The 25985-nt window shown below is 43.5% G+C and overlaps 1 protein-coding gene across 1 annotated transcript in view; it reads right to left on the bottom strand.

The window, feature by feature from the left end:
• The window catches only part of PLCXD2 (phosphatidylinositol specific phospholipase C X domain containing 2), a 48213-nt gene that overhangs the window by 7513 nt on the left and 14715 nt on the right, over window positions 1–25985 (bottom strand). The window contains exons 2-3 of the mRNA XM_032406516.1: window positions 11167–11627; window positions 5923–6164 (exon numbers count right to left, since the gene is read on the bottom strand). Of these exons, the coding sequence (XP_032262407.1) occupies window positions 5923–6164; window positions 11167–11627 (703 nt within the window). The remainder of the gene's footprint in view (window positions 1–5922; window positions 6165–11166; window positions 11628–25985) is intronic.

The raw sequence follows: 25985 nt of genomic DNA, 5'->3' as shown, positions 1-25985 counted from the left end.
GGCTAGAACTGTTATGGGCATTCTTATCTAAGTCTTTTTGTGGACATTTATTTTCATTTCTTTTGGATAAATACCAAGGACTAAAATTCCTTTACTACATGGTAGGCTTACATTTAGTTTTATAAGAAACTTCCAGATCTTTTCCCAAAGAGGTTGTTCCATTATATAATCCCATCAACAAAGTATGAGAGTCCTGGTTGCTTCAGAGCCTTTCCAAAATTTGGCAGTCTTTTTAATTTTAGCCATTCTAGTGGGTATGTAAAGATATCTAAGTGTTAATTTGCATTCTTCTGATGACTACTAAGGCTGAGCCGTTTGTAATGTACTTATTGGCCATTTGTATGTCTGCTTTGGAAAGTACCTGCTCAATTCTTTTACCCATTCTTTTCTTTTTTTTCTTTTTCTTTTAATTGTTGAGTTGTAGAAGTTATTTATATATTCTAGACACTAGTCTTTTCTTGGATATGCTTTTTGATATTTTAACCTTGCTTATAGCTTGTCTACTAATTTTATTAATGGCATATTTTGGCGAGCTCAATTCCTTAAATTCTTTTCTTTTATAATTTCTGTGACCTATCCAGGAAACTTTTGCTTAGTCCCAAGTCACAAAAATATTTTCCTGTTTTCTTCTTTAAGCATATGGCTTTAGCTTTCCTGTTAGATCCAAGATCTATCTCAAGCTAATTTTTATATATGGTATGAAGTAGGGGTGGGGTTCACTTCTCCCATATGGATATAGTTATTCCAGAAGTATGAGTGGCTTCTTAATGGACCACTGCTTACTCAGTGGTCTCACAAACACAGTCAGCTGGTCACATTTTACAATTCAAGGATTTTCCACGTGATATCCAGAAATGTTTTGCCTGAAGCAGCTCAACATTTAGTGACATCAACAAATGACAACAATTTCATGTGATACCTTCTGTATTGGCAGGGAATGTAAATACCCTGGAGGGTAGAGGGGAGGGCAAAGTGAAGTGTACTGCATAGTCTGGCATCTGGGCAGACTTTAAGGAAGACACAACCCATAGCTTATGATTTGGTTAAGGGATGAGATTTTTTTTTTTTTTTAAGATTTTATTTATTTATTTGAGAGACAGCGAGCAAGAGCAGGGGTGGGGAGGTGGGGAGCAGAGGGAGAGGGAGAAATAGGCTCCCCGCTGAGCAGGGAACCTGATGCAGGGCTCATTCCCAGGACCCTAGGATCATGACCTGAGCCAAAGGCAGACACTTAACCAACTGAGCCACCCAGCCATCCTGGGACTGGAGACTTTTTAGGAAGGATTTGCTCTAGGTCAAAAATAAAAATACTTTTATCTTAAGGGGCCCCTTTCTCTTCCTCTGGTGACGCTCTCCTTGGTTGTCATCTTCTCTTTCCAAGCTGCCCTCCCTTTGAGCATACATCCTGACCTCTCAATCTCCTCCTAGATGACCCTGTCCAGGCCTTGCTAGCATTTCTTTTCCTCTTCTCAGGAAAATAATGATCAGTCCTGGGTCACTTCCCTCATTCAGTGGACTCGAGAACTGGCCATGGGCTATAAAACGCATCTCATAAACCAATTTGCATTTTTATGTTAGTAGGTTAATTAGGATTTAATAAGCTGCCATCACAGGAGTAAGTCCATTTTTAACCGGGTCTCCCGAAGATTTAATAACCTCAATTTGACCTTAACTTATTCAATTTCTTCCTGCCTCAGTCTCTCCCCCTGTAAAATGGGGATAAAACTACTACTTATCTCATGTAGATTTTGGGGGGGGAATTAAATAAGGTAATATATGTGAAGTGCTTAGAACTTTGCCTGGGATATAGCAAGCACTATGTGAGTGTTTGGCACGAGAGAAGAAATCACACATGGTAGAGTGTAGGGTAGAAATAGCTGAAGGCCAAGAACAAAGCGCCACAAGTAGTCTTCCCTTGACGACAGAGACCTGCAATACATAGTGGCCCACAAGAAGGCCACTATAGTCCTGAGCCTCACCCATTCAAGACTTCTTTTTCTTTTACTTTATTTTTTAAAGATTTATTTATTTTAGACACACACACACACACACACAGACTGGGGGGGCAGAGAGAATCTCAAGCAGACTCTGAGCTGAGCGCAGAGCCCCACTAGGGGCTCCATCCCACGACCTGAGATCACAACCCTGAGATGACAACATGAGCCAAAACCAAGAGTCAGACGCTCAGCCGACTTTGCCACCTGGGTGCCCCAGCACTTCTTTTTAAGATCCACTAGCCAGGGGGCGCCTGGTTAGTTCAGTCAGTAGAGCAATGTGACTCTTGATCTCAGGGTCATGAGTTCAAGCCCCACATTGGGTGTAGAGCTTTCTTTAAAAAAAGAAAAGAAAAGAAAAGAAAAAAAAATCCCCTAGTCAGTGTTTAGGTATGAAATGTTGGCGCCATCTCCTGGTCATCATGGGGAAATGAGAACTAAAAGCTTGGTAGCAACTCCAGGGGACTCCAGCCAGAGCCAAACCACAGGCGATCCTTGGAGCCTGAGCAGAGAAATGTGGGAAAGGCATCCACCTGCGGTCTCCGGTGACAAAGAGCTCTATGTCAGCTTCGGGTTGCATGTATCAACCTTCCTCGAGGCAAGGATCAAATAACCAGGATTACGTACAAGGACAGGAAAATGTAGAACTCCCTGTGAGGAGAAGCCATTTTATTTTCTGAACTCCTGGCCTTCAGCAAGGAGCGATCAGTGCCGACGGGTGAGCCCCATATTGCCAACAGGCCTGGGCAGCACCAGGTCCCATAAGCAGAGCAGTCGGTTAGAAACTTCCCTTTGCCTTTGAAGCCCACTGAGCAGCGGCCTGACCCTCTGTGTTGCCGGGTTTCTTTACCGACAGAGACGGCGTGCCTATTTTGTGCCAGTCACCGTGGTAGGCATTTTCATGCTAAGACTCTACAGTTTTGTGCAGTCATACTAACCCTTTAAGAGGCGGGAAAGAGACAGCTCAGAGAGCTCAGGAAATTTGTCCAAGGCCACCCTGTTAAGAGACTACATTGGTGTGCTAGGGCTGCCATAGAAAATGCCAGACTGGGTGACTTCAACAACAAAAATGTATTTTCTCACAGTTCTAAGACTGGGAGTCCAAGATCGAGATGTTGGCAGGTTTGGGTTCTTCTGAGGTTTCCCTCCTTGGCTGGTAGATGGCCGCCTTCTTGCTGTGTCTTCATGTCACCTTTTCTCTGAGCACACACACCCCTGGGGTCTCTTTGTATGTCCAAATTTCCTCCTTTTTAAGGACACCGGTCAGACTGGATTAGGGCGCACCCTAATGGCCTCATCTTAACTTAATCACCTCTTTAAAGACCCAATCTCCAACGGTCACATCCTGAAATAATTGGGGCCTAGGGCTTCAACATACGAATTTCCAGGGAACATAATTCAGCCCATACCAGGGACCAGATCAGGCTTCAGTCTCAGGCTCCTGACTTCAGTCTGTGTCCCCTTCTATGCCTCCATGGCTGCTCTGTGCTTGAGCTTCGGCAAATCTTGCTTTTGTTTGATTTCAGTGGGAGTGCAAGGTTTCTAAGAATCTAGGGAAATCTACCATAGAAATTCAGTCAGAATGGCTCTATTTCATGGCTTCCTTTCAGGGTGATGAACCAAAGCAAACAAGATCTCAGGTCCAAAGTTTCACCTAAGAGTTAGGTTAACTTCCTGCTGAAAAAAAAAAAAATCACCTCTACAATTGTGGGAAAATACACCTATCTGATCTTTTTCCTCTTGGTTAAACTGGTAACCAGTGCTCAGGAACCAGTCTGAGAGCACCCCTGTACCTCAGTTAGGACAGAGCTCTTGGGTGTGAGAAATGCTTCTCTCCTACGCTTGTTCAGTTGCCCAGAGGAAATGACGGCCACTCGTCCTGCTGGCGTTTGGGAACAAACTCTTGACTTTGTTTCTCCCTTCAGTGGATGTGGAGGCCTAGGAATGCATGCTGCATCCCTGTAATATTCTTGAGACCAGCAGAGTGGAGAGGCCCAAGTATCTTTCCAGCCTTGAGACATCCGCTTGCCACCAGCGAGGGCTCCGGCATGCCAGGATCCCTTGGCTTTGGGCACATGCCGCCATCATTATCACTAAGTGAAAGCTTTGTGCTTCCTTTGCAGCCAGATTAAAGTTCTAGGAATTTACAGGTATGAAAAGCATTGTGACTTTGGGGGGTCACAGCTGTATCCAGGAAGATCTGACCAGATTCAGGGACTAGTAAGACAATTACAGGCCAGTGGAGCAGAAAGGAGCAGAGCGATGAAATATGCTATATTCAAGTCAGTGGTGAATATGGAAAAGGGCAACAGCACAACAGTCAGAAGTCCAGAGTTAGAGCATATTATTGACTCTCACCAGCTATGTGGGTCTGGGTCACTTAGCCTTACTGAGTCCCAGCTGAAATGGGGGCAATAACGCTCTCTAGACCTGGAGGCTGGCTTGATTTAAGAATCAAATGAAATCATCTGCAAGAGGGTAATTTATATTCTAAATACAGTATACAGATATAACTTATCCTTATTTTTAAATACTTTCTCTCCCTTATTAGTACAACTCTCTGCACAGACTTTATTATGTTATTTTCACACTGCTTTACAGAAATTTACATGTTTATTTTTCCTGATTGACTTAAGTTCCATGAGGACAGAGACTCTATTGTTTCCCTTGTATCCTTAGACCCAGCTCCTCCTAAGTACTCAATCTTTTTTGTTGAATGAATGAATGAATGAATAAGTGAATAATATTAATCTACAAGTTTGCCAAACGCATGAGGAAAATGGTGTGTTACATGAACATAAAAAACAAGGAAGAGTTTGTCATTCTGGATCTTTCCGAGCTACAGCACTGCTTTATGACATTCTCTTTTCCAAGTTCAGCACGAGTAATTCAGTCAGAACGGAGTCAAGCCCCACAGTAAGGGTTTCTCGTTTTGTTTATGGACAAGATAAGCAGGAGTTTTCACCAGGAAATAAAAGTTCGGGTGCTTCTTGCTATCTGAACTCTTGCCAGATGAACTCCTGTTATCTGGAGTGATGCTATCCAAACTCAGAACCAGATAGGCAGAGACACATTTTTGGAAGAATCTTTCACTACCTAAATACTGGTGCTTACCACCTGGAACTCAGGAACCGAAGCGAGTCCTGTAAATAGCCCTTGTTATCCAAACATATTCGCTTCCTCAGCGTGGATTGGGAGGATGCCCTATTCTCCAAGTGTATTGATAACATTCCCTTTACCCACATCAACAGGCACGCACATGTATATGTACAGATAACGCAAGTCATGCTTTTTCTTGATGACACCTATCATTTGTGGTGTCCTTGATAAAGAATATCATCTAATATAAAATATCTGGAGCTTCTCCTGCCTAATGGTGCAGTCAGAATCCATTCTGCTCTGAGGAAGTATGTGAAACTATGGTGCTGCGGGTACCATCCGGAGCTGCTTCTCAGGACTCCTTGTCGCTATGGAAGGGACAAACCTTTGCAGGTCACCTCTGAATCCCTAGCACCTGGCACAGCTGTTCTCATTTAATGCTTTGTAAATGAGTGAGTACTTGGGCCAGCTGCAAGGCGGGGCAAGTATGGGATGTGATCACACACCAGAAGTGAACACACTGCCATTGGCTTAGAGTGCTTTGCCTGAGCATCAAAGTTCAGAGAATACTTATGGTCTACTAGATATTTTAACAAAGTATTTAGAGGCCCTTTGGCCACGTTTAATGCAAACTGCCTCAAATGCACAGTTTTTTCAAATATAAGGTTTTTTGGTTTTTGTTTTGTTGTTATCCTAAAATCTTCAAACTATATGATTTTACTGCTGTTTATTCAGAAGAGAATCAAGATAAGTTTTCTTTAAAAAAACCAACCAACCAACCAACCAACCAACCATAAACCTTACTTGTGGGGTAGAAGCAAATTCTTACCTATGAACCAGAGTATTCTTGAGGCCACCAACCAGGCCTCGGGCGATGGTTTTCACTCTGGGGGTGAGAATCGCTTGAGAGACGTGGAAGGAGCCCCGCGGGGCCCGCTCACTCAGAGTGGTCTCCAAGAAGAGGACGAGTTTGCTCACACTTGTGGTGTTCGCCCAGGGCGCTGGGATCTTCTTTCCGGGCCACAGGAAGGGGTATTGCTTGTAGAAGGGACAGTGATAGAAAATAAGAACCTGAAACATTCAAAACAGAAAAAGGAGAACAATTGATGAATTAGCTGAATGTTAATTCCTTGGCTTTGCCCTGATTGCTAGGATTAAAGGCAAACAAGTATAAGCATGTAGAAATTCAAGAATTTTATGTACATGTATATTTAGAGAAATCAATAAGCAAAGATTTAAGCACTTGTGTATGTCTGAACTTGAAAATTCTTTATTTTTATTGCGAACACCTCTGGAAGTATGGTAAAATCCTGAACCCCTTCTCAGACTGCATTTTAAATGAATGTATAAAATAAAATAGACAGGATTACAAAGGAAATCAATGAGACCAAAATATAGCTATCAATATATTATTAAATTTGTAATAAATTAGTGTACATGCTTCATAATAAATACATTAAATAAAAGTACTTTAAGTCTAATAAGTTCCATCATTTTGAGTTAATGATGAGTATAAATGGTATTTCAAATAACTGGAATGTGATACGGAAATACCTGTGATTTCTATGGTGACAAAGTCATAGGTAGGGCCGATACTGTGGGTATATGAATTTTCAGTTCCAGGTGAGAGGGAATAATATGTAGATTTTTCCCATCCAAATTCACAGACTGCTTCAATCCTACCCATGCCCCTCCCCCTGGGGCTCTGAGCCCCGGATGGAGAGCCCTGTGGCTCGCTCCCTCTACAAGGTATGACTCCCATGCTCGGGAGACTGACGCTCCTGGGGTTGAGACCAACACCTTGCACTAATCTGGGAGTACCCTGAGTTTCAATCACGCGAGCCAAGCCGACTGAACGAATAACCCTTCCTAGGAGGGGGTGGGAGGGCGCTACTCCAGGCAGGGCAGACTTCCAGAAGGCGATGGGTCTCCAGTGGGACCTCTCGGGGCTCGTGGTGATTTTGAAAATAATTAGCAAGCCATAGCCACAGCATTAATTAGTTTCTGACAGGGAGCCGAGGGACGGGGAGTTGCTATTTTGATCGTCCCAATCCAGGGCTCTGCTGCTTAGGTTTCTAGAAGTAGTATATTTTCCCTGCTGCCAAGCACCAGTAATCTCTTCCTGAAGGAATGTCCCGCGTGTTTACACTGCCTGGACTGCAATCCTCAGATAGCTGGCCCGAGAGCATAATGCCCCAGGCACCCGAGAAGCAGGGCTCTGAATGCGTGTCTGGTCTCCAGTGTGTTGCGCTCGTGACTGAGGTGCATGACTAACGCGCCGGAGCTCGGGTGCGTCGGGCTGGATGCACCCAACAGGTGAATAGTTATCTTGTTGTTTTTAATGGTGCTGAGTAACGTCTGACTGACTGCTAAGGATGCCCGTGGTAAACACGTGTGTTAATGAGGTTAATCACAGGCTCAGAGTAAGCAGATTGTCGGGGGGATTGGGAGGATTCCCTGCCAGCGCGGTAATTGGCTAGCTGGGAGGCTGGGGTCTCCTGCCTCCGAAAGGGAGGCAAGCTGTCTTGTGGAATGGACGGTGGCAGAGGCGGGAGGCTGTGTGATCCTTCCCTGTCAGGGCTGGCTGTCAGAGCTGCCGGGCGCCCTGGGCAGTGGCAGTGCTGTTCTTTACTCTGCCTTAGAAAAGGTGCAAATAGGACGCATTGTACAAAAGGGGCTCTAGGCCTTTCCTCAAGTGCCTGCGCAGTCTGACCATAAGGGTTCGAAGGAGAATTTCTGGTTACACGAGGATGTTGGCCCAGCAAACCAACTGTTATTCCACGGGATTCTAGGGGCAGTAACTCTTGCCCTAGGGCCTGTGTTTTGCATCTGCCTCCCTACCTCGCTCTGCTATATTTTTCTCTGAAATACTCTCCCCTCCAGCTCAGCAATTTATGTTCAGTTTCTCTCTGGAGACTCAGATTTGAAATCTACTTTCTTTTGAAAATTATTCATTGACCTCCTCTTATTCTGATGGGTCCTTTCCTGGAGGCTCCTGGACTATAGATTTGTGCTACGTGCTATTTTTCAATTGATGGCTTACAAACCCCTTTCTCCATACAATACATTTGAGGCAGTTTTATCTTGCAGTTGTGTATGGGTTGTTTTGTATTTTACGAGTGTTACGGACTCCCACCTTCTCATTAAGATTCGAAATACTGCCAAACCGTAGATTAAATCTTCTAATTCACTGTACCTCAAAACCCATAACTGTGATGTACACCTATCAGTGAGCTGTGATGTAATTGTTGAGTAAATGAAATTTGACTGAATGGTAGTACACTTCTTGCTATGAAATTGTAGTGATAAAATACTCAGGGGGTTCCATGCAAGGCAGCTCATTACATAATGAATATTTAAAGTGTAACCACCAGGAGGGCCCTGCCCCCAGCAGGGGATAGATCACTGATGACTGTGAGGTCTCTGTTTAGCTTTTAAGAAGAGACAGGGCAGGGAAAACTTGGGGAAAGCAAGAAGAGCAAATGGATGACACTCCCCTTTTTCTGACAGGTCATCACAGTGTCTTTCCTTCATAATTTTCGGAGTAGTTGTAGCTGGAAGACACAGATTAGTCCATACTTAAAAACAAGGATAGCTCATCACTCTGCTGCTAGAAATTCACTGTCCCCCCTCATCATTATTCCTGAAGACACCTGTTACTCCTGCAGACTTCCGAACAATTTGGTATGCACTATGGCAGTCCATTCAGGACACGATCTGTGCGCAAAATTATAAAACTGTATTTATAACAGATATCTGATTGTCAAACTTAGCTGTACTGAGATTTAACCTTACCTGAATCACACATTCAAAAGCCCTCTTACAGATCTCCAGCCCTTTATTCTGTTCTGTGAAACCTCTGAGACCCTCTGATAATAACGGCTCACGAGTAAGGAGAAGGTGTTTTTATTAGCATAATCTATGCTCCTAGCTGTGAAAACCACCAAGATGAGGGGTCAGCCCTGGGATAGCATCAGAAGCTGTGGGAGCTCTATGGAGCCAAACAGCCTATGACTCAATCTTGGCTCTTGCCACTCACTAGGAATGTTCTCTCGGGTAAGTCGCTTAGTCTCTCCATGCCTCAGTTTATTCATCGGTTAAATGAGGATAATAACAAAACACCTATCTCATCGTGTTGTGGAGAGGATTAAATGCGCGAATCCAGGTACCTAACACAGTGTAAAGGCTCAGTAAAGGTTAGCTGTTAAGGTGCCCTTGTTATTACTCTTATCTCATATTGTGAGAGAGACACCACTGAGAAAAAAAAATCTCCAAATTAGACCTGTGAGTCTGAAAAGATATCAACCCAGGTTAGGGGCAGAGGTGTGATAAATATTTGGCAAAACATCATTTACAAAGTTTTAGTGAGGAAAAGCGGCTTAAATTTTAACAGATACTGACAGCTAACTCCTTAGCCTCTGTGGCGTCAAAGGCATTAGCCCTTTCAGAGGTGTGCGAAACCACCTGGGGTTTCCAGTTACTCAGGCCAAACCTGGGAGCCATCCCTGGAGCCTGTTTCTTTTGTGCCTTGAATCCCATCCATTGGAAAACCCCGTTGGCTCTAAGTTCTGATAGATCCCAAATCTGACCACTTTTACCACTAGTGCTCCTCACCGGTTCCCCTCCTTTCCCTGCCCTCCTCCCCCTGCTTTCTTCCTAGCAGCCAAGGAGATCCTATTACAGTGCAATTCAGGACACAGCACCCGGTACTCAGAACCCTCCCAGAACCTTCCTCGCTCAGAGTGAAAGCCTGAGTTCCCACCGCATCACCCATGACCTCTGACCTCCTCCCACCGCTCTGCTTTCCAGCCCCATGGCCCCTGCTTCCCCTCAAACAGAACCAGGCACTGGCGGGTTCCTCTGCTGGGAAAGCTCTTCCCCTAACAGCCACACGATTAACTCCATTAACTCCTTCGAACGTCTACCCTCATCAATCTATTTAAAACTGAGACCAACCCTCCAACCCACAGAACGCTGGTTCTTCCTAACCACGCTTACCTTTCTGTTTTCATCGCTCATATTGCTTTCTAGCATTTTATGTAATGTATTTATTATGGCAATTATCTATGATCTATTTCTTAGACCTGAATGAAAGCTCCATGAAGGCAAGGATCTTTGTTTTATTTACTAATTTATCCCAAGTGCTTGGACTGGTGCTTGGCACACACTTGGTGTTCAATGAATATTTGCAAGTGAATAATCTTTAATTGATTTTTAATTGAAAGCTCTTCCCCAAGTTCAAAAATAGCTGCCTCTTTAAGATGCTTTGGTTAATGTACCTTTGAGTAAGTGAGCAACTATGAATGAAAAAAGGGACTTGCTTTCTTTCTTCTTTTAAAGCGAGTCTAAATTGGAGGCTGACCTTTCCTGAAGCTCCCCTCTCCCACAGTCTTCCATCCTGTGGGAGCAGAGCAGCATGTATCTGATGCCCACATTCCTTTTCTTGAGTATGTCCCTCAAGGCCTTGGTTTGGGGGCTCTTCTAAGCTTAGGAGACCTGGGAATGCTCTGCGGCCTGGATCCTCCTTCAATCTCTCAGGCCGGGCCCCCAAATCTGTTAAGATTTAACATGTGAACACCTCTGAGATGAATCACTTACATGCTTTTGTCAGCCCCTGCAGGGATTATCTGACATTGAGCTCAAGGCAGGATGGGCCCGCCTATCCCTGAGGGGAAGTAGGAGCCTGAGAAAGGATTCTATGGGAGATAAGAAAAAAATGGCAATCACCAGCTGGTCCAATTTCACAAAGTTGCCTTGGGCTGGTTCTGGTCAGGCCACTCGAAGTCAATTCAGATGCTTCCAACAGGCTGCCCAACCAATTGTAACTATTTGGCAGGTGTTAATCCCAGTTCACCGGTGCCCAGGAACTGGTATGCATATCCTAGAGTCTGAAGCTATCCAAGAGCCCAGGACTCTGGGTGTGTCTGTTTAACACTCCAAATAATCTTTGCCTTCTAGCCTAGGAGCCCTGCGGTGAGCTGCCGTCCAGCGGCTGAGACAGAAAAGGTGGCAGAGTTCCGTTGTTGCCCTTGCCCTTGCCCTTGCCCTTGTAAGCGGGTCTGTCTCCTCTCACCTGGCACTTCTTCTCCCACAGGGTTCGCAGCGTCATGCTCTCCACACGGCAGGCAGAGCACAGCTTGTTTCCAAAGGCCTCCTGGATCCGGAGAACCAGGCGTTTGTGGTGGGCCTCATCCATGGCGTAGAAGTGGTTGAAATCCAGGAAGACAATCTCTTGGGGGTGTTGGGTGAGAAATGAGTCAATCTCCATCAGCCCGTCCCAGACCTTGATGCCAAAAAGTCCGTGAATGAAGTAGATCTCCTGGTCGGCATCCCCGGGTTTGGAAGACACGCGCAGGTCGAAGTAGCGGATGCCGGCTTCCAGTTGCTCCCTGAACGTCAGGTTCTGCGTCACAGACCACTTCTTCATGAGCTTCTTCACCAAGGAGATCCTGGCCAGGCGTTTGATGGCTGCGGTTTGGTCGGGCCCCACTGGGGACTTCTCATCTACCCAGTAGCTGAACGAATCATGGGAGCCTGTGCGAAGCAACAAACGTGGGGAAAGCAGGTGAGACCGGCGCTGGGAAGGATAAACCCGCTGATCAGGAAGCAGCAAACAATTAGCAAATACACACACAAAAATGTCAGCGAATTCTTGCAAAAGTTTTCAAGCTTGCTAGACTAGAAAGAAGTGCAAATAAAAGTAATGTGGTCTTATTGGCAGCTCGGTAAGCCTGGAATACAGCTCTAATTCTCACATATGACTAGTGTAAGGTGAATTAATAAATACCCTTTTGGAAAGCTCCTTAGAAACGGGTTTGGAAAGAGGAGCTTTAAAATACTCATACCACTTGATCTAGTGATTTCATTTCACGGAAAGCTCTTCTGAGGAAATACATTAATGGTGGGAAAACAAAGATGTTTGCTAAAGAATATTCATAAGAAGACAACCTGGAGGTTGCCTAAGTGTCTCTTACGGAAGAACACTTGATGGCACCATATCCACTTTATTCGTGCAGTCGAATTCTCAGACAGGCATTTACATTCTAGGAAAGGCAGAATTAAAAAAAAAAAACAACTGCTATTTTGTATACTATTTTTTATGCTATCATACATACACTATTTTACTATCATGAAAACCTGAGTCAGTAGGAATGACTTCTTGACAAATCAGGTCATCATTTTTTTTTTTTTTTTTTTTTAAGATTTTATTTATTTATTTGAGAGAGAGAGAATGAGAGACAGAGAGCATGAGAGGGAGGAGGGTCAGAGGGAGAAGCAGACCCCCTGCTGAGCAGGGAGTCCGATGCGGGACTCGATCCCAAGACTCCAGGATCATGACCTGAGCCGAAGGCAGTCGCTTAACCAACTGAGCCACCCAGGCACCCCCAGGTCATCATTTTTAAAAGCTCAACACAGCTTACACAGATGGCCTTCTTTCTGGACACATATCTTAATAAGCCAAATCTGCTCTTAAATGGGCAAATGTACGTTCCTTTCCTCCGCCTGAAAGAAAAGAGGGTAGTTATCCACCCAGACACTGAGATGATCTTATTGTTATAAAGTGTAAGAGACCACAAGAGACACAGTTCTAACTACGGTGAGAAAAACAGTAGTTACTCAACGTGAAAATGATCTTTCACAAATATCTTTCACTGGTCATTGGTTTCTATGTAGCGGCACCCATTATCATGCGCTTAGCTCTGGAACTGACTCTGACACTGGGGATCCCGCATAAATCGAAGAGGAAACTGCCCTTCTTCTGACTCTACCAGCTTTGTTCTTAACCATTACTGCCCATTTTAGAATCAAAATTTTTAATTCATACTAGCTGGCTATTATTAATTATTCTTCTGACTCAATTTTAAATACATATTATTTCCATGTTCTTTAAAATAAATCAGTCTGGGATGGCTTTACTATCTTATCTTCTCAGAAATAAAGCAAAAGAAGAAAAAAAGAAGGCGACCAGTGATGTTTTATTTGTTTGTAGTCTCTAGAACATGGAGGATACTCAGTAACTATTAAGAAAAAGCATATTTATTAATCCTTAGGCAAAGTCAATTCTGCATGCGAGAAAATTACTGCATATTTCAGGTAAAAAAAAAAAAAATGCCATTACTAATAGAAATGTGGAGCAAATCCCCCTGGATTTTCCATATTGGTTGTCTCTGTTAATGAGACTCACAGGATACTTGCCTAATGCTCTCCTTCCTTTGGCTTGTACAGAAACGGGAAATCTTTTTACCTCCTCATTGAGAGATTTATTATGGTGAACGACCAGTTCTCTCTTCTTTTTAAATTATACTAGCAGCCCAGCTGTTCGGGATGGGAGTGTGTGATAAAGTGCGCCCAAGGCCCACGTTGAATTTAATTCTTCCCTGGGTCTCAGGGAATAGCCATTATCCAGGCATGGAAAAGAGACAATCCCCTCTGGTATTTTCTTGTTGGTGCTAAGCCTGGTCTCATCTCCGGAGGGAGATGTGCTAACAACCTCCCAAGCGCTTCTCCATGCCCCAGGGCTGTGCGGCAATGTGACAGCGATGGGGCCCCAGGGACCATTTCTGGATACACAGGGGCAGGTGTGGTGCCCAGCCATCCCCCAGAAGAGGGAGGGTGTGCCCATTCCCTAGGAACACTCAGTCTCTGCCTCTTTGTTTCCTTCTCCGCTTCCTCTTTTCCTTTCTGATGTGCTGTGCCCAGTGCCACCACCTTGACAGGAAAGGACAGGACAATGGAGCCGATTGTTTGCAGAATGTTTTACAGCATTGTCCTACCCAGGCCTACCTACAGCAGTCAAAGCCTACTTAACGTTACTCGTTAACCACTATCAGTATTTTTGCTTTCCTACTTTTTTTTTTTTTTCTGGGAAGCTTTTGCCTCCTACAGAGTGAGTGAAGTAACATTCAGGCCTGAGTGCCTGAGTGCATTTAACTCTTTCTTTTTCAAAACATGGGATAAAAACGCCCTCCCTTCTCCTGCACAAAGAATAATTACAAATTATGCAATCTGCTAATAGTACATATACAAAGAAAATCCTAATATTTTCCAGCCCAAAGTCATTAGCAAAACTTCTTCTTCTCCCTAGAGTCGATGGAAGTTATTTTACTTTTTAAGACTGTGGATAGTGAGAGCTACCTCTCCCCTCTGCCCTGGGATGCATGCATTACAGTCATGCATTCCACCAGAGGAGGAGGGAAAACCTCTTAATTGGCCCTTGCCTTATTTCTGTGAGAATTTCTGCGTGGGAGTTAGGGAGGGCAGCTCCATGAGCTGCTCCCGCCGGTGAGTTTTATGATCAGGTTTGAAGAAGTTTGGGACCTCATCCTGCTGTGATTTCTGCCACGGAAATATTTTTGCTGCTTACTTATTTTTGCTTTACCACCTGGCAGTACCTATGTGTCTTCACTCACCCCTCTCTGTGGCTCCTTTATCTCTAAAGGAGATTTAACAGGTGCCCTTTAACTTAAGAACCAAACAAAACACTTTCCCTCACATGTCTTAGCCCTTCCAGCCACTGTGTCTTCGCTTTCTTCCTCACCCTCAAACTCTTCAAAGGTAGCGCAGCCCTGCTTTGCCTCTTATGCTCCATCCCTTCCTTCCCACCCGAGGCCGCCTCCTATCCTATGGCTCCTCTAGATCCTTATAACCTTTCAACTCACAACTCCTAATGGCTTAATTTTTCTTAGTTTCTCTGAGGGTTTGCTAAGTCAGCTTTTTTTCTGGAACCTTCCATCCCCTTGTGTTCTGTGATGCATACTTTTAGACATTCCTATCCTTCTGTTAACCTCTCCCCCTGTCTCCTTTGCTGGCTCCTCTTCTTCCTTGCCCCCAAATTTAAATATTTCCCAAGGATCTGTTCTCTATTTGCTTCCTTTTCCCCCTTCCAGAGATTTCATCCGCTCCCCAGGTTTACCATAGCACCTTCGTGTGGACGACAACAAAACCTTCACTTCAAGCTCAGACTCCTCTAAGTTCCAGATTTGTTTCCAACTTCCTGCTGAGGTCTCCCACCTTGATGACCTGCTCACACAGCAGATTATAGATTTTCAGAGTCCACCTACTCATGCTGTCCCTCTTACCCCACAAAGTGACTCTTCTGAATTTCTGCCAATAGTGCAGTGACTTGAACTTGAAACATTGGATTCTATTTACATTCTGTCCCTCTTCCCCCCCACCCATACTCTTCATCCACCCAGTTACCAAAACTTTGCATTTGACTTTTGCAACATATATCAAACCTGTCTCTTCCTCTAACCTTCAGCTGACACCCCCCTTGTTCATATGTTCATTATTTGTCATATAATCAGGACCAAAAGGACCCTAATGTAATCCCTTTTACTCCAGCTTCTCTCCAATTTGTTCATATTCGAAAGTTAATCATTTCAAGATACAGTGCTAATTATGTCATTTTTTTCATCCTTCCTCCCTCCCAAATCAGGTTCCAATGCTGAGCACTGTTGTTCAGAACTCTTCAATATGGCCCCAGTGTGTTATTTTAGACTCATCTCTCACCAGGTCTCCACACAAAGCCTGGCATCTGTTGGTGTGCAGTACACACTGGTAGGCAGGCCTCCTCCTGGATTTTGTTCACTTCTTCAGCTGAACTTAACTTTCCATAAAATATCCTCTCACCCTAACCCTGTCTACAACTTCTCCCCAGCATTTACAACCCATATTGGGCAAGTTGCTTACCCTACGTCTATTTCCTCATCTGTGAAATGGGCCTAATAGTGCCTCTTGTCACAAAAATAGTGTTCAAGGTGCTTAGAACAAGGCTGACATGTAGGAAGTGCTGAACTATTGTTATTGTTATTATTAGCCATTCTCTGTGAGTTGGAAACTAGAAGGAGGAGGGGTCATTAATTGGGACTCCTGACCTTAAATATTTAGGGTCTGGAAGATTTTCTTTTCTTCACTTCAAGTACTGTCGCTCTTCATCTACTGGCTGACAGGGAGATGGTAGCTTAGCCTTTACTTTGTTGACAGCAGCTGCCACTCACTCTCTTGGCCGCAGCCTAAGCTTTGTCATCACCCACTTGCAAAATCTTAAAATTCAATATCCTGATCACAACTTTTCTTCTGCCTCATTGTAACTTGACTTCTATTTTCCCCCAGCCTGAGAGCCTAGGGTTGGCTCTACTTCTCCTTCAGCTATAACCAAGGTTGTTAATTGCCACTTTCTTCTGTGGAATTATTAATTAGAACTATTTGAAAGCTGTTAGGATCACGGTGGAGGAACATTTTCTGTCTATACACGCAGATCATGTGCACAGTCCAAAATGGACATGGAAATATTAACATGATATTTTCTAACATACTTTTTGACTATCAACAAATGCTTTTCTTGTTTTCTCCAATATTTCTCATTTATAGAGTGGACTCAATAAGGTCTTAGGAACTAATAGACATCAAATATTAGATGACTGTTTTCGGACTCTGGGAAGGGAATTTTATTGTCATCTTAAGAACAGTCCATACAGAGCAGGAAGTATGGCCACACAAACTCCTCTTTCATGTTCTACACTCAATGGATTGCTAGCATCCCTAATTTTAGCCCTACAAGGGTGAGGGCTTTTCCTCCAATTTTTGGAAGCTTATTTTTCTGCAATCCTTCCATTTTCACAATTACTACTCTTTCTCTTCCTCTTCCTTATATAGTCAACAGGCATTGCAAATGTTTCCTTTTCCTCTTTTTAGGTGTACAAACCCCTCGATAATATGTGAGAAAGCACTTTGTAATCTGAAGCAGTGATTCTCGATCTTGAGTGCACATCAGAATCCTCTCGGGGAGCTTTTAAAACCACCAGTGCCCAAGACCCCACCCAGACCTACAAGAATCAGATTCTCTCTGGGGTGGGAGTTGAGACTGGAAGACTTGAAAAGCTCCCGGGTGATTCTCTTGGGCACCCAGGCTTGACACCTGCTGCCTAAATAGAAGATCATCCTTTCCCAACAAGCTCTCTGACTTCTGGCATCACCTACTCTGATGGATCTTCTAGTACGTTCAAATCTTCAAATAATAATCTGGTGGACTGCCTTTCCCATATCTTCACCATTCCTTTCATTCCAGGAATTCATGCTTCCTGCCTTTTGACCAACTGAATAACCATTGCTTGTTTGTGAAGAAGAAAAATATTGGGAGAACTTCCTTTATCATGCTTTCTAGTAAGTGATTAAATGAGGTTATTTAAGGTTAATAAGGGCCCTTGAGATATGGGCTGTGTTACAGAGTCAGAATAAAGTCACTGTGGTAGCAAAATCATGGGGAAAGAGATTTGAACGGGAAGAGTCAGCAAGATGTGTGCTCAATGTTTTTCCTCCTACACAGCATTAGAGTCCAAGATTATCGAAGAGACCAGGTACAAGAAAATGAGCTGGCCTTCTGAGGACCAGGGACAACTAGTTTGCTCTTTATGTGGAACAGCAGTTGCTACTTGATTCTTTCTGAGGTTTATTATTATGGGAACTAGGAGATCTCAAGTGAGCACACAGCAGTTTTTAGTTACAGTATTTTCATTACCTAGTTCTTGCAATTTGGAGGAGCCATTTTTTCCTGAACTCACTTAATTAAAAAGAATTTAAAGCAAGCTTCTTGGGAATGTGGTCTCTAAATAAAACAGGAAATTCAAAACACACACCCTGACATGAACATTTCATTAAAACACAGTGGCATTTCAGATTACATGGTGACACACTTTCAGCCACGGAGGGAAGACAGGAGTTACGTGAATAATAGGAGAAAGAGAAACTCCTTATCACATCTCTGGGTGGCATTGGGGAAGTGGGGATGGTGACCCCACGTCAAAAACTTCTGACCTCACATATTTAAGAAAATCTCTTTTCTCCACCCCCTACCCCCTCCTTAGATACTACTCTGCCTTTGGTGAGCCCTTCTGACTTTGAAGCCCACTAGCCCCCTCCAAGCTGGTTCACTGAAACCCACACTCCCACGCCATGTTCACTCAAACACAATTCAGTGCCTCCTGTGCCCCTAGCCTATGCATTCTCAGTGGGGTGACACTGCCCCCAGGGGGACAGAAATCTGTTCTTGGGGGATGAAAAAATTCCTTCTCTTTTTATGTATAAAGCACAGATATATATATACAGTACTTAAACAGATATACAGTATATCTGTGGTATTACAATATCATTGTGTGTGGAGGGAGGGAAAGTGGTGGACAGGATAGAAATGGCTAAAAAGACTCTTTAGTGATAAAAAACAAAATGCTGAGAAATATCACTCTAGACTGAACTCCCCAGTAGCAAATGGACATCTGACTTGTCTGGGCTGGACCTCTGGCCCTGCACCTCTTTTTTGTTTGTTTCAAGTTTTTATTTAAATTTTAGTTAATATATTGTGTAATATTAATTTCAGGTGTACAATATAGTGATTCAACCCTTACATGTAACACCCAGTGCTAATCACAAGGCCATCCTTAATCTCCATCACCCAGTTAACCCAACCCCCACCTACCTGCACCTCTTTTTATCCTTAATCAGCATGTCTCTCAATGCCTCCAGCAACTGCTTCTCACCGGACACCCATTCATAAGTTGCCCCAGTACTGGAAGGTTCTCTTCCCTGCTGCCAGAACACCAATGAGTTGGGAACCAACTCAATTCCCTCTTTTCCAGTTATCTTTTAAGGATTTTATTTATTTGTTTGAGAGGGAGAGAGAGAGAGAGAGAAAGTGAGCACAAGAGTGCAAGAGCAGGGGGAGGCAGAAGCAGACTCCCCACTGAGCAGGGAGCCTGACAAGAGTCTCGATCCCAGGACTACTGGGATCGTGACCTGAGCCAAAGGCAGAGGCTTAACCGACTGATGCACCCAGGCTCCCCTCCAGTTATCTTTTAAATATTCCCACTAGGCATCTCCAGGGCCAACAAGTCATTTGTCTGCCTCCTCTGCTGCAAAGGACCAGACTTGACGTTTATCAGATGCCAATTTAGCAAGAAGAATGTTGAGTCCTGAGACCTAACTTAATGAATTACCAGAGCACTGAATGAGCTAAATGGAGAGTTCCCACAGTGGATAAGAGCACGGGCTCTGGTGCCAGGCTGCCTAAGTTCATGATCCTGGCTCTACTGCTTACTAGCTATGTGACTGAAATGATGTGCCTCAGTTTCCTCCTTTGTAAAATGGGGATAACAACAATACCAACATCAATTGTTTGTGGTTAAGGTGAAATGATTAACTCCGGTAAGCACTTGGAAGAGTCCCTGGCCAACAGAAGGAGTTCAAGCATATCATCACTATTATTATTTCACTATTAAGGAATTTGTATCATCTTCCATTTGGATGATACTATCTGGTTTTTAAACAATGTCGTGAAACCTCATTAAAGATTTATATTCAGCGACCTGCTGCGGCAGTTGAATGGGAAAAATGAAATTAGCAGTTCAACTGGTTTATCTTAGGTTACCAACATCAAAGCCAACATCAAAAAGAGTAAGTTCAGATCACAGTATTTACAGTTTGTGTAAATTGACACTAAACATAAAATAATGAATTATCTCTAGTCAATAACTCAGGAATGTCAATAACTCAGGAGTAAATAAATACACTGACTATGTAATTTGAAAGTAGAAGAGAGAAAGTTCCAAGGGTATTCTTGAACTTTCTGTTTTTAACATCATAGACTTACACATCCTCAAGAGATTTCGATACAAAAACAGTTACAGAAAAACAAATCCAACCTCTTTCTAAAAACATGTTACCACATTTTTGGAGAGCAAAAGCCTATAGTCCATTATTTGAAACGGAAAAAACAGCCATGCTTTCCCAACCCACCAGTGTTCACAAATATCACTAAAACACTCAAACACTTATATAACCATCCAACAAAAGAATCTTTCCATAATATAAGGTATTTTAAACACCAAATACTAGAATCAACAACACTTTCAGAAGCTTTTCTGCATTTTCTTACACATTTGAAAATATTGGTGCATAGCTCCTAGGGACATGAGCACCGCTGAGTTGTTAGTTTGCCTCTCTCAACACGCTTTATCACCTCCTATTTTTCAGGCCTCTTGGGTTCACCTATTTTATTCACAGGCTTTTCACTGTTTGAGAAGACGTTTTCACTCACTAACATGGGAAGTTGAGAGCACTTACACATAACTCAAGCCTGCTGGGAGAGCCACTGAGCTGTGGATACAAAATATTCTCCATCTTCTCTTCTGGATGTACTGCAACTTAAAGGTGTTTGATAGACCACATGGCTGAATTCACTATGATGAGATTTTTGACTAGTGAATTTCAGGTAAAACAAATTTACAAGTTGTTATGGCAAATGTTTAGATAGCGAGCCTTCATAGTAGGGATATTACAGGAGTGTTTGGAACTAATGTCTCTCTGTTACCAAAGCATTTTGTGCATGTTTGTGGGTATATGTTGACATTAAAACTGGCCCACCTGAGATGAAATCCAGAGAAAAATTCTTATTCAGGAGGGAAAAAAATGCCATGCTTCATTTACTTGGAAAAGTGTGTTTTAATAAAAGAATTGAAAAAAAGCCACCATTTCACAGGAAGTATGTTTACTAATATCAACAGAGAGCTTCAAATAGATAAGATAATTATTCTGCAAAATTTCTTATATTTATTTTTTTTTAAGATTTTATTTATTTTTTGACAGAGAGAGAGACAGTGAGAGAGGGAACACAAGCAGGGGGAGTGGGAGAGGGAGAAGCAGGCTTCCCGCGGAGCAGGGAGCCCGATGTGGGGCTCAATCCCAGGACCCTGGAACCATGACCTGAGCCGATGGCAGATGCTTAACGACTGAGCCACCCAGGCTCCCCATCTGCAAAATTTCTTTTAAAGACAACTATTATTTTGAGCTCATTTTGTAAGGAGCCATCTAAACTCCGTGTAAACTCCAGATTTTTATCAGGACTTAATCATATTATTTCTATCAACACCTAAGATAGTCTGGTTCATTGCAAGCTTGCTCTTAAAACATGTACTGAACGTGTGTGCATTGGCTAGGAGGAATAGTCAGAGTGTTCAATTAGGGCTTGCCTATTTTATCTCAGTTGGAACTTTGGGTCACATGATTTGTAATTTACATATTCTTTCCCTGATTATTAGAGGCCAGAGTAATGCAGGCAGCTTGCGAGAAAACAGATGCAGTCGTCTTGCCAGTTACCCACTGGAGCTGATGCTGCATAAAATGGCCTGGAATGTCAAATTTATTTTTCCAAATTAACGTAAAATACAGACACTAAAGAAATGCTCAGGGCAAGTTAAGAAGATCTCAGCTGCAATGAAGACTCTTCCCCATCTAAAAACAACAACAAAAGGATATTAAAGGTACCCAAACACAAAGGACCACAACCTTGCTTGCACTCTGTCTTAATAGAGCTAGGTCATTCATATGACCAGAAGGTTTCTAGGAGGAGTATAGGCTCCGATAGATCCAAAAACGGTCAGTGCAAACAGCAGAAGAGAAGCAGTATCATGCTTTATAAAGAGAAAAGGTGTTAAGTGTTTACACCAATGAAAGAGACTAATTTTCTCACATCTCCTTAGAAGGAAAAGAAGAGAGAACAGACCCTAAATGCAACTGGGATCAGCAACTGGGATCAGAGGCCCAGCTGAACCATTCCTCCTGATAACTGTCCGTCTGTCCTTGGGTTTTGGAGATGACAGCCTGGTGACTTGTTAAGCCATTTTAAAGGGTTGAATTTTTCTGAGAAAATAAGAGGATTTTATGCCTCGATTTACCTGGAGCCCAGACAACTCTGTCTTCATAGAATTTCTATTAAAAAAAAAAATCTTCTGACAGTATTTCTTAGAAAATGAGCTAAAAATGAGGTTTAGGTCCTCAAACACATTATCTCACTCAAAGTGTTTACATTTTAGTGGACCTGCGATTTTTTAAGAAATTCAAAAATTTTTCAAATATACTAAATTGAAGGTACTCAAAAGCATTCCCACTCAAGATCATTTGATAAAAGACTTTGGGTATTTTTCTAAGGTTTGGGGAGACCACTGCTTAATTTCAGAAATGACTAAAAGCCTACACCTCGGTATGCCTATGGAACGTATCGGCAAGGCCATGTTTAGGAAGAAGGGCTCTTTAGGAACTACTCACTCCCTTAGCACCGGCGTCCACTCTCAGACTCAGGGTGACAAGGAATATGAGGGACACCTCTGGCCCTTCAGAGATCATTGACTCAAGTGGACTCCAGATCCCCTACTGTTCAGCTCTGATTTTCCCTGGAGGCCATTTCCGCTCCTTCTCTGGCATCTTCCTGACTCATTACAGCCAGCTCTGCCAGGACCGTGGGCTTCCAGGGATAGCCGCAGGGAGGGGCACACCGGCAGAGTAGGAGCTAAAGGGACCCGTCCACGAGGGACAGTGGATAAACCCCATATTTGGTGCCAGCTGACACAGGTTTTCACCAGTGATTTCTTACAAAATATGCGAGATGGGAAAAAAAAAAAAGCTCTTTTTAATGCACATAGGCCACTCTTTATCTTGAATATGAACATGTGATAAGAAAAAAGTCCTTTTTAATACACACTCTCTTCTAAGCAGAGTGAAGCCTGGTAACTGTGGTATCTTTTGTTTGCTAAGCACAGCTGAAATATTCATCTTCGGCATTAATGGCTTTGGACACGCTTGAAGCAGTATTAAGCAGGGCTGGGGTGTGCAGGCTTGGAGGCAGAAGCTGGAGCGACCTGAAGTGCTCTGCGGAGGAAAGGGGGGGGCGGTGTCGGGAGGCAGGCTGGGAATCAGAGGGGGAAAAAAAGAGGGAATCACAGGGGCTGCAGGGCTTAGGAGAGACCCAGGGGAGGAAACAAACCTCACGTGGGGTTTTCAAAGGTGTGGTACAGTCTCATTTCTGCATTTCTCTCTACATCACAAATCAGTATGGTTCAAGTGACAGTGAAGGGGTGCCATGCTATTAACCTGTCCGAAGCAAAGCGCGTCTCCATCCAGCCCGGCTCATGGGCCCCATCGCAGCAGGGCTATCCCTGCTGCACTCTGGCTCCTGGCCTTGTGTCTCACCGGTGCCTGGACCAGAGTCTGCGGGCAGGGGCACACCAGGCTGGGGAGTGGGGTGGTGCCACATAAAGTGGGGAGAAGGTGGAAAAGTATGAGGGGAGGCTTCTCTCTGATTGAGATGGACTTCAAAAACATCCCTTTATGGGGGCACCTGGGTGGTGCAGTTGGTTAAACGCTGGACTCGGTTTCAGCTCAGGTTGTGATCTCCGGGTTGTAATCTCAGGGTCGTGATCCTAGGATCGTGAAACCGAGCCCTGAGTCCGGCCTCGTGCAGAGTCTGCTTAAGTCTCCCTCTCCCTCTGCCCCTCTCCCCCCCATGCCGGCGCGCTCTCTCACTCTCTCTCTCTAAAATAAATAACTAAATAAATCTTTTACTTTATGAAAAATCTTTTTCTTAGTATGCTGGAATTCAAACCCTACCACAGGGCTAGCAATAATAACCATCCTTAAGCAAGATATATAGACTTTAGGGCCACTCTAAGGAGAAAAACAACGTATAAAGAAAAGCACAACACAGAAAAGGAGACAAACACCAGGAACAGCGAGTTTCACAAACGCTACTGGAGGTAACTGGAGCAACCACACCATATATTGTTCAGTTAATCCACACAAATAGGAGACTTTCAAGTGTGAGGCAGGGAATATCTTTTCATTAGTTGACTGAAGATTTATGACCACAAAGAGAGTCGAGCTGCAGCCTGACACTGCCCAGAATAGCACTGCAATCGTGTAGAGTGCAGCATTCCGCGGCCCCTAGGGCTGCACGCCGGGCGGAGCGGGCCGTTTCCCGCTGAGCAGGGGCTGCTGAGGCTCACGGGCTTCCATTCTGCTCCTCCACAGCCATAGGTGAGCTTGATGAACTTCCCATAAATAATAAATGCCTCGGCCTCATATGCCGCATTTGCCTTATTTAAAGGCAACAGATTCTCAGAAAGGATGAGCGACCCCAGGGGCGAGGCTTGCAAACTCTGAGCAGCCTTTTATCTGTTTCTTGCAGCGCAATAATCTATGCAGACTTCCCCAGTGATAATGGCATCTAGGAAAAGTATTTAGAGAAGAGTCCAACCTAATCTTTCTTCTCCTTTTCCCCCCGGTGATGTAAGGACAAAAAGATCGAGGCACAGGTGATGAGTTCCTTCACCCCACCACCTTCCCCGCTCACACGCTATTAGACTGTTCCTCTCAATTCTCCAATAAGCTAGTAGAAGATACAGACAGAATCGCCGACTCTGCATTTCCACTAACATTTAAAGGTCAAGGTTCCTTGTATTGCACATAATGATACCTTGCTCCCATGTGTATGAAAAGGATGGCTGTGAGAATTACGCAGGGGAGGAGGGAACCTTTGCTCACTGGGGGCAAAAGGACTTGATTTACTGCAATTCTGCTCAACACTTACGCTGAGATAGCTTGTTTCATCAAATAAAGAGGCAAATTAAAATCAGAAGATGAATTCACCCAGCTATCGTTTTTCACCTCTGCTCTTATTGATTTTAATATGGTTACCCTCTCAATAAATAAAGACTTCTAAAAGAACTGGATCAATGACATAAATAGGATCTGGTTTTCAACTTTTTTTTTTTTTGGTCAGAATAGAGACTTTTTTTTTGATTACTGGACTCTGGGTGCCAGGGACCAGGTGTTACCTCTGAAAGAAATTCCATCTGTGGGAAAGCCATTTGGCCTATCTCCATTTAAATTTCCCCATCTGAAGGAAGAATTTATTTTGGAGGAATCATATATTCAGTACATATTTCTTTAAAAATGATCTCTCCTTTCCCTCTGTTCCTCCACCCCCCAGCTCATGGGAACCTCTTTATCCAAGAGCTAAAAGCATCCCAAAGACATTCTGTTGACCTCCCCAGCATTTGCATTCCATTCCTTCATCATGAACTCGCAGGTGATCCCTGGTGAGGGCTCATGTCTGAAAATAACAACTTCAATCTTCTGAGTGTTTATCATGTATGCAAAGTCCAGCTGGGCACTTTGCATACAAGATCTCTTTGGATCTCTGCCATGATCCTGCAGCAGTGATTACCTGCATTTTACAGATGAGGAACTGAGGTACAGACTGGTTTTGCAACTAGTTCAGGGTTACAAAGATCTCAAGTGGCCTGGGACAAAAATCCAGGTGTGTCAGACCAGAATCCACACAAAACCACTCTACGCATATAGTTGCTTCTATATGCTTAATAATGAAACAAGTCAAATGCATTGTATATTTACTTTCTAAGATGTGGTGATCACAGGGTTTGTTTTTAGAGCTAAATGCCTGCCCTCATCCCAATGCAGGAACTTGATGGAGAGATTAAAGTAATTTTGTATTTTGTAAAGACATGAATAATTTCTATGTAGGGACACACGAGGGCACTCTAACCTTCTCTCAGTTGAGGAAACATTTTCTTTATAGTTCCTCAGCTCAGAGCCTTGAATCCCAGCTCCGGTTCTACTCTGATTAGATCGTAAATTCACACTGGAGGTCGGTTGCTCCATCTGCAGATTTAGGAAGGTGGGTGAAATGAGCCTTCGGATCTCTTCTACGTTAAGAATCGGATGAGTCCAACTTATTAACAGTTTGTGAAAGGAATTTATGACCCTTTATAATTATTCATCATTGTAAAGAAATAAGATACATTTCTTTCATATTTACCATACTTAAGCAGAAAATGTGCTTATAAATTTAACTCATCATATTTGCAAAAAGCAAATCACTCTAAGACTGAGGGGTGGTCTTTTATTTATCTTTGGCTCATCTGAGAATTTTGTGAAATTGCTGGAGAAATTCTTGCCCTTCACACAGGTTCAAGTTCTCATTTTCTCAAGGCCACCTTATGATTGGCTAGGGGTAGGTCTGCACGTTGATTGAAAGCACTTGCC

This window comes from Phoca vitulina, unplaced genomic scaffold, assembly GCF_004348235.1.
Source record: "Phoca vitulina isolate PV1807 unplaced genomic scaffold, GSC_HSeal_1.0 scaffold8, whole genome shotgun sequence".
Lineage (NCBI taxonomy): Eukaryota > Metazoa > Chordata > Mammalia > Carnivora > Phocidae > Phoca > Phoca vitulina.
The sequence above is the reverse complement of the archived record's forward strand: the minus strand, read 5'-3'. Positions and strand labels throughout refer to the sequence as shown.